General features: G+C 35.8%; 1 protein-coding gene across 1 annotated transcript; it reads right to left on the minus strand.

The window, feature by feature from the left end:
- Nucleotides 1-1,839: 1,839 nt before the first annotated feature.
- On the minus strand, nucleotides 1,840-8,855 carry LOC121756965 (plant UBX domain-containing protein 8). Its single transcript, XM_042152407.1, has 11 exons — nucleotides 8,679-8,855; nucleotides 6,811-6,872; nucleotides 6,147-6,681; nucleotides 5,972-6,061; nucleotides 5,788-5,900; nucleotides 5,473-5,692; nucleotides 5,139-5,354; nucleotides 4,928-5,059; nucleotides 3,106-3,249; nucleotides 2,418-2,474; nucleotides 1,840-2,314 (listed from the first exon to the last, which is right to left on the minus strand). Exons 1-11 carry the CDS (start codon nucleotides 8,757-8,759, stop codon nucleotides 2,207-2,209), a joined length of 1,758 nt encoding a protein of 585 aa, XP_042008341.1. The 5' UTR covers nucleotides 8,760-8,855; the 3' UTR covers nucleotides 1,840-2,206.
- Nucleotides 8,856-9,581: the final 726 nt, after the last annotated feature.

The following is a 9,581-nucleotide window of genomic DNA, read 5'->3' on the forward strand; positions in this document are numbered from 1 at the left end:
AAAGCGGCAAGTTCGGGGTCGATCCCACAGAGAAGTTGGTGTGTCGAGTGTGTGAGTGAACATGGGGGTTGGCTGCTGCCACGCTTTAACTTGGGAGTTTTTAACTACTGCTTTTACTCTAGGCAGAATTAAACTAGCTAGCTTGATCAACGGAACTTTAACTACTGGGTCAAGTGAATTGCAGGTAACGGCGGAAAAGTAAATGCGAGGATGAAAATGAAAATAACTTTGATTAAACTAAACTGAGTACAGCGTGAAATTTAAACTAAGCTAACACTTAGGAAACTAAGAAAGCGGTAAAAACTGAGAAGAATCTCAGCGGGAAACTTAAGATAACGCTAACAAAAAACAAGTATTCTGCAACGCTTCTTTGATTGCCCTTTTTAACTACGCACTACTTTATATAAGCTAAGCTATTCTAGAGAACTGGACTAAGCTAGAGAACTAAACTAAGCTAAACTAGACGGAAAGTAAAAGATCGGATCCCTTTTGTGATGACACACCCTCTATTTATAAGCTCGATTCGGCCTCCAGCTGGATAACGATCTTGACAGGGAATATTCGCTCATGTTGAGAATGAGCGACTCACTGATTGCTACGTGCTGCTTGATCACTCCCCCTGATCAACTCCCCCGATTATTTGCCTTTTATCGCCTTTTGTACTTGCTTGATCAGTTCGACCTTGTTGCCTTGGTCAAGTGGCATTTCTGCACATTTAACATTTGTTTTGCGAGATAAACCGATCAAGTAGCATACATTTTACCCTTAAACAGATGCATGAAATGCGAGATAAACCGATCAAGTAGCATACATTTTAGTAAATATATTTCATTTTCTTGTTAGCATTAGGGTTAGCATTAGGATAAGTCATAATCATTATCAAGATCGCTTTTGATACCTTTTCGAAATTGATAATGGTTATAATTATTGGGATAATATTTTTTTATTCGAAATATGTAAGTATACATGTTTTCATCATTTTTAGCAATCGAGTAAAAATCTTGATAATGGGTTTTTGAAACCATTAGTTAGGTTATTTTTCCATATTATCAACATTTTCATTGGAAAATCACTAAAGTAAAATACTTCATCCGTCATCAAAATAATCTTACTAATAGACGGCAAGGATTTTAATTTGAAATTGATAGAGTATAGAAGAAATATAATATAATAAAATAAAATATGTAAGTACGAATAAAAAAATATTAATAAGTAAAAGAGAAAAATAAAAAAATGAGTAATAAATTAAATTGCTTTTCATTTGTATTGTGACTAATTTTAGAGGATAAACATAAATGAAAATTGAGCCTATTTTTTTTAAACGAATGGAATAGAATTATAATTTGGCACTTTAGAAATAAAGTTTTTAATGGATCGAATTCAAATATAGAACATCTAACCACAAAATTGTTAATGCACGAGGAAAATCTAGATAATTTTTGAAATTCTGAATCAATTTTAAAATTTGACAACACGAGAGTGTCAATATCTAAGGTCCAAACACACACAGTACTTCAAAATGGAAAAATCTTTATAAAAAATTAAAGAATTAAATTCAAATTACTCAAGTAAGGATGCTCCCTCCGTCCCTACGTAGTAGAAATATTTCTTTTAGACACAGGATTTAAGAAAAATTGTTTTAAATGAGTTAAGTAAAATAATAATAAAGTAGAGAGGAAAAAGGTAGAGAGTTTAAGTAAGAGAGGAAAATATTTTTTGCCAAAAAAAGAAATAACTCAACTACAGTGGGGCAACCCAAAAAGGAATACGACTCAGCTACAGAGAGACGGAGGGAGTATTTTTAGGCCAAATTTACGACAATGTCCAAGCAATCCAGCAGGAAGAAACCTCAATCATATAACACCAAAATCAAGCATATACATAGAAATAGCAATCTCCAATTCACGTAAATTAATAGCAGGAAAGGGACAATAAGGTCGAGCAAAATGCCACTTCTCTAACCATTTCCAAAGGAAAGGGCAGATTTAATACGACACAATGTAGTCGGATGGTTCTAGTCTAATAACCTTTTTTTCAAGTTCACTTAAGTTGATTACTCCTATAAAATCATGCCCGCAATGAAACAAATATCATTCAACCAAACGCAACAAAACAACCCCCACATCTTCAGATCACTAGCAAGAGTTGAGATCAATTGGTACTGTACGGTCCGAATTCTTGAAGCTTTGAACAATAAGCATATATACTATATCAGCTCCAGGTACAAGGCTTCTTGCTTGCTGGTTAGACCCAATTCATCAAAAGTTGAGGGTCTCTCTCCATCTCCTAAAGCACGTCGAGGATATGGCCTCACCTGAAAATAAGAAATACCAGGCATTCAAACATCATCAAGTTCCTAAGTTATACCTTCTTATATTAAGGACTCTCTCTGGAAAACAGTGTGACAAAAGTTTTACCAATCTATAGCTGCCAGGTTTGACCACTCTGCCAATATCAATGTAGTCAAATAAACTCTGTAAAACAATGAACTCAAGTGAGCTAAATAGCTGTAAATGAATTTAGTTAAGTGCAACCAATTGGGATGTACAATACATATTTCGGTTAACAAGGACACTGAATGCAATAACTTTGCCAAAAGGTAAAACTACAATGATATACATGAAACATTCTATAATAATATTATGCATATATAGTTAATCCAATCAAATATATTTAAACATGTGAACCAGTCTATTATACTCACTCAATGTAATAACTTAGTCAAAAGGTAAAACCATTTAATAAAATGAAGTGTATAAAGATGAATGAATATGTGCAGTGGTTTTTACAATTGTATTCCCACTATGCATGACCTTAAGTAAGGAACACCAAGAGAAGAGGTGAACAAATGTGAGGGATCTTGGGATACACAAATCTGAAATGATTACTATAAATTTCTTCCAAATTTTCCTCAGCTATTAAAGATATGGTTTGTTATCTTCCAAACCTAAATTTAACCAGATATAATCCAATAATAGAGTGGATTTAAATCTCATTTTCATCGTACAAGATTCCTTTGGGTATGTGTATATTAAAACACATGGGCAATCTGCATTTAGCACCTGATATTTTTAGCCCAGGGAGAGCAGATATACAACATGTTACCTGTAGCTTGTCAGACTTGAGAAACCGTCGTCCCCGCCTACTTCCATCAGGCATTCGCACAAGGAGGGTTACAGCATTCTCATCATCAGGAGATGGTTCCCCGGGAAGGGATGCCTCTTTTGCAGCTAATTGTCTATCATTTTCCTGGACAACAAGAAGACATGCATCCTTCAGGAAATAAGCACTTCATACCACCAAATAGTAATGTGATCCAATTTAATGAGATAACACCATACAATCACTAGGCACAACAAACATAGGAGCTCCAAACCTAGAGGTGACCACTCTGTCATTTTTCTGCAGTCTCACAACTTTGGATTTATATAAACACCTGGAAGATTCAAAGAGAGAAACGGTCTCCACCCGCTAAATAAATCTTCCTAAGCTTAGTCTTGTGCCTAAAGTGCAATTTTAGGCAAAAATATGCACTATTATGTAAGCATATGAATGAAACATGCTGTAAATCCTTAAAACCACTATTAGTTCAAGACTTAATTTTCTGCGGAGCATTTGTATTGGGGCTATAATTTTCAAAACACCATCACATAAGCAACCAAAACCTAGCATTGCAGATAAGAACAGCAAAAAGACTCCATGCCAGACTAATAAGTTACCCAAAATTTACCCAAAGTTTACCCAAAGTTAATGTAAGGGTACAATTCCTCAAACAACACAAAATTTACCCAAAGTTTCAACTTTCACACAGTTTCTTAATTCATTGCAATTACAAATCAACCTTGTAATGGTTTTCAAATTACAACGTTATCATTTTTTTCAGCAATATAACTATGCTGTTTCACTGTTCAAACAGCCTTGGTTTGATGTCAGAAACTTCAATGATAAATTTAGGGATGTCATAATTTCAAAAGAAAATTTTAAAAGATGGTGTAGTTGCACCATTTTAAAATTCGGTCAAATTTGCAAATACGGGTTATAGTAGCAGTGCTATATACAGCAATAAACCCTTATAATCATTCCTATGAAGGATCCATTCACTGAACAACGCTGCATGTTCCACTTGAACCTATATATTAAGCGACCCTTTCCAATGTTTTGTGAAAACAACAGAAAAAGAATGCAACCATTGAGATTTGAGATTGGTCTCATGCTATTGAATCAGGTGTATATAACTACGTACTACCTTTTCCATATTTTGTTATGATGGCATAATAAGTTGATAATACAGGCCATAGTACTTTTAAAATAGCAGAACAGATGAATTATTTTTTGAAAGAATGCTGGCCTTATTACATGTACAAATAGAACTAAAAGCTTGCAGAAATTATCGAGTAATAGAAGATGAAAAAGTAAAGCCTGACACAAGACAGGAAGGAGCACACAACACAACACAAGACAACATAATATACATATCCACAAAGTTGTAACAACAAACCATGAAAAAAAGACCTAGGTTTCATCAAATTCATTTAGCTGCACATGAAAACGTATTTTAGGTCACGGAAAGATGAGATAGGCTGGAGAGGTGGAGGCTGGGTAAACAAGAACTAATCCAGTATGCTAATCAATTCTCACTGCAAGGGGTAGCAAAAGAGGCCACTGTAGGATGGATGGTCATCTGGATTTCTGATTCTAGTGCTGTGTGTCATAAAAAGTATGTAAGGTGTTTTCTCATAATTAGGGAGTCAGTGACAGAGAACCATGATCCAATACTATGTTGATAAAACCTAAAAGTCATACAGGACTTCAATGAGCACCCTTCACAAAAAAAATAAAAACAGGACATAACTGAACCAAGGAAGCATATCAGCTCTATAGGTACCTAAAAGTTCAACTAACTAATAAAAAATTTCAACGTATATACCTGTTCCTCTTGCAACTTTTTGCGCATTGCTTCCTCCCTGAGTTTCTCTTCTGCCAGAGCAGCTTCAGCTTCTTCTTCGGCCTTCAATTCTTTTTCTCGGTCAGCTTGTAATGAAGCAAGATATTCATCATCCTAGATAGAAAAGCATGAATTGTAATCAAACTATCAAAGCCCTGAAAACTAGCTGGTGCTATAAGCATGAAATGTTAACCTGTTGCTCTCGTATCAAACGCTGGGCAGTAAGAGAAGGTGATGGAGGACGAGGTATATGCCTGGGGTAAGGACCCATAGAGGCGCCTAAACCATTCTGAGATAGATGATGAGGTGCTAAAGGGAAATTATAACCACTTCCTTCAGGGATACCACCAAACATTGCCGCTTCAAGCATTACAGCTTCATCATGTTCCTCAGATGAGATGCCCCCCCACTTTTATTATGCATAGACAATAGAAAAAAATAATTGTCACGATATGCATGTTAGTCCATTGAAGACTACATAAAGATACGAGTTAAAGAGTTAAGAATTTCAAGAGTTATATTGTCACCTCATCGGATGGAAATTCATTTCTAATTTGGTGGGGTGGGGGAACATAATTTTCTTGTGGAGGACTGGAAGGTGGTGTATCATCAATTTCTTCACTATGTTCAGAAGTAACAATAGGGGTTGAAGACACACGTCCCCTCCTACGTCTGACAAGTGGTAGCTCTTCCACATCCTCAGCTTCATTTGGCAAGGTTGTACTTCCGACCTCCAATTGAGATTGCCTGCAGATAAATTATTATTATGTGCAGAATCTTAACATGTAGACACTCATGCAAAACTGTAGTTTATCAATCTCATTTGCAACAGATAGGCTCACCTTCCATTTTCAGATAATCTCCCTATCTCATCTGACACCCCTGGTATCTGAACCACTCCAGAGGGTGTAGCCTTCCCATCTTGTTCCCTGAGAGCTTTTTCCCGCTCTGCAGTCTAGTACCGCTTTCCCATTAGCTGAGCAGCATTAGAGTTAGAAAAATATAGCAGATAGAAGAAGAGAAAACCTGCAATGATAAGGAAACGACATGTTCAAGCTCAGCATCTTCTGAATTGGACTGTGTCGGTGCAGGTGCAGGAGCAGGATTGATAACATCCTGCATCAGAACAAAATAAGGCCAGCAGTGATTTATTGCAACATTTAGTAAATATACCGACTCATAATTTGCTAAAATATGGTACCTGACTTGACATTCCAGCCTCCTGCTTGGAAGCCTCAATGGCAGCACGTATCATTTCTTCCTCTATATCATTTCCATAGTCAGGCACGTCAAAAATAGTTGGAGCACTTGGTTCAGAAAATCTGGAGCTATTTTCAATCCCATGTGCAGTAGCACGTGTAGTTTGTAAAAATGGAAGGGATTTGTCATCATCTTCATCCTCTACTATGACTGTTCCATGTACTTCAGTTCCATGTTCATGCATAGATTCAGTTACATCTTCAATGATGGGAGCACCACCAGAACGCCCAGTCTCATCGTTCACCTCAATTGGTATCTCCCTCACCTCTCTTGGATGTGATACAAAGGGTGACCTATTTGAAGCATCACCCCTGTCAAAAATACTTCGAGGGAAGTTGGAATCAAGGAGTGAGAATGGATTTAAATTTCTCTCAAATGGTAATAAGGAAGGTGGAAGTCTATTGGACTCAAATGGCACAGGATCATCTATATCCATGTCTTCAGCTCGAGAAGGCATAAAAGTTGTCGGTTGAGTTCTGTATGCAGATAAAGTAAGCAATTATCTTGACCATAATCAGTCATACTAACTTTAGCTTTTAATTATCTTTAATCAAACAGAACGACAGAATAGATAAGTTACAATGAAGCAAGGTGGAGGCACTAACAAGTTTCTATCCCCTTCTGTGAAATGGGCATTGACAGCTTCATTGAGATTTCCTAGATGCTCCTGCTCAAGCAAGACAGGAGAATGATACAAAAATGACTTAGAAATGACAGCAGCTTAATTTCAGAGAACAGAGAGTAAGCTCCTTGAACCAATTTAGGAAAGTCAGATAGTTGGCATCCAACAAAATGGTAAGTGAGAAATAACAGAATACAGAAACCAGAGTTTCTTAAGCAAACAGTTTAAAAACCATTATGGCAAAAATGAAATAACAGGAGTAAATAGTAGGTCGATGGCTCCGCTGTGGAAGGAAGTGCCTCTATATGAAATAGCTTTTTGGTAAAAAAATTTGAGCTTCCTCATGATAGTAGCTAAGGAAAAATACTTAGCTCCTAGTTTGAGAGCAGGGATAGATAAGAAGAAGGAACGTGAATCTAACAGGAATATAATAACAAAGAGGAACGTGAAACACAAGCTGAGTAGTTGCCTGGTAAAATTACTTGATTCACCATTCACATTACATATTACTGACTCTGATAAGAAAATAAGATAAAACAGCTAATGTGTGGGGGGGTCAGTGATAAATTTAACTAACCCAGCATCTAATCTAAGTCTTCTATAGAACTGATTAAAACTTTGACAAATATAATAACAGGGATAGTGAAGTAGCTAGGATGAGACACTGATCAACCAAACAAAGCTTATGCGTTAGTGAATGGGGCTAATAGACATTTAGCCCTCGGCCCATTGACTAAACTAAAATGATATATATGGAAAGAGCTATTGTGTAAGAAACAGGTTGCTTCAAGAAAAGGGGGGGGGGGGGGGGGGGGGGTCAGGAGATGAATGTATTCAATATCAACTTTTGAAGCTAGCAACTAATTTTTACTATCCTTATATAGCCATATCTTCTATGTTTCATCTATAACTGGCATTTTCTTCCTGAATAGTAACAAACTTTTAAAAATAAACTGCATCATTTGCATCAATATTTCAACAGCTTCATTATTTTACTTCAGTAGGTGCCATAAACCTAAATTCATTGGTATGTTGAGCATAATGAGCAAAAATCAGAACATTTCCAAGACCTACTAGAGTACTTACATGCTGATATGATATTTCAAATCTGGCATGTGTTTCTGTCTTGGTCCCATAAGGGCTATAATCAATAACTGATTTCACGAAGAATTAACTCTAAAGTCTAAAGTCTAAACCACCTTCAACACTATTTATTTCACTGCATCAGCGCCTCCGTCATGCTTACCAAACACAGCAAGTTTTAGCATACACGAAGAATGTTGGTTTTCATATGTGTAATGACTAGCAAGTTACAAATAGTCCTAAGATCTCCAAGCTCACAGACTCAGGTTGTAAGAGCAATTAAAATGAAATCCGAGTCTGAATTGTTCCATAAATGCATCTCATGTAATTTGGTTTAAAATGAAAATAAAAGAATCCAATGTTTTCTATCCCATAGAATCCATCACCACCACCAAAACCGGTATCTTGGCGAGTAAAAAAGGTTACTGATTCGGATAACAATACACTGATCAACAATTAAAATGCTTATAAAATAACCACCTTAGTCACTAAACTCCAATATAAAACCACTACCAGCAATACAACAGCAAAGTTTTAGCACGTTAGTTTTCCTAAACCTAAATTAGTCTCAACCTACTCAATTTCATAGTAAAATAAAAATCTGAACAAGAACCCTAATATACTACAAATACATTCGCGCAGCTTGCAATCAAACAACACCGCACATTGTCGATCAGATAAAACATTTTTAAAAATTGGAAAACATATCGCAAAAACGACACTAGCACATAACATAAATTTATGGCACTAATTTCTACTAAAAACTACCTCAAGTTTTTGTATAGCGGTGGCTTCATCGACGCCGGTAATGCTCATGAACGTTTGAATAGCTTCTTGATCAGTCGCCATTTTTCCTGATTAATCCTTAATTATTTCCTGCAAATTTGAGGAAAATGGAAACAGAGTTTGCGTGAGAACTGAGTTATGTGCGCGTATATTTATTTTGTTAAATTTTCAGAAGAAATATGAAGATACTCCGAAAATGTATGTGGGCTGAGCTGTCATTTTGCACCGATTAAGGGGTATTTTGGGAAATAAAAAGAAGATGGCCCTTCCATATTGTTCTAAACTTCCGCGATTCAATTACGTTTAGATTCAGGTCAAGGGCAAAGTTGGAAAAATGGCTAAATATTGATAGAATGGGATAAACTCATAATATTTTTATTGGATACCATTTAGAATCAATTACTTTATGTCGTCCATTTTAAAAGTATTTTTTTGTTTTTACGACCTCAAATCAATATATTTATATATTTTATCTATTCACTTCACCCACAAAACAAATCTCTTAAAATCTTGTTACATTGCCCAAATATATCATTTTTTATGTGACGGAAAGAGTAGTATTTTCTTAGAAATAATAACTTTCCTCCATTTTAATAGTACTTTCTATTGCAATGACCTCATTGTATTTTACTTTTAAAATGCAAATTTCACAAGTTGTTGCCTAATCAAAATAGTACTACTCCCTCCGTCCCACTTTAGGAGTTCCGGTTTATCATTTTTGGGTGTCCCACTTTAGAAGTCCCGATTGGAATATTTCATAAATGATAATAGGCCCCACATTCCACTAACCTTTTTTCCACTCGCATGTTATTATAAAACTAATATATAAAAAAGTAAGACCCACATTCCACTATCTTTCTTCACCATCTTTCCTTTACATTTCTT

This window comes from Salvia splendens, chromosome 12 (genome assembly GCF_004379255.2).
Source record: "Salvia splendens isolate huo1 chromosome 12, SspV2, whole genome shotgun sequence".
NCBI lineage: Eukaryota > Viridiplantae > Streptophyta > Magnoliopsida > Lamiales > Lamiaceae > Salvia > Salvia splendens.

Bases quoted from the DNA above. Each gene is read 5' to 3' on its own strand.
- LOC121756965 (XM_042152407.1), bottom strand. From the start codon at position 8,759: ATGGCGACTGATCAAGAAGCTATTCAAACGTTCATGAGCATTACCGGC. The intron at 5,901-5,971 runs GTTTTCTCTTCT...AAGCGGTACTAG, and splicing joins TCGTTTCCTTATCATTGCAG to ACTGCAGAGCGGGAAAAAGC. The intron at 5,355-5,472 runs GTGACAATATAA...GCATAATAAAAG, and splicing joins ATGAATTTCCATCCGATGAG to TGGGGGGGCATCTCATCTGA.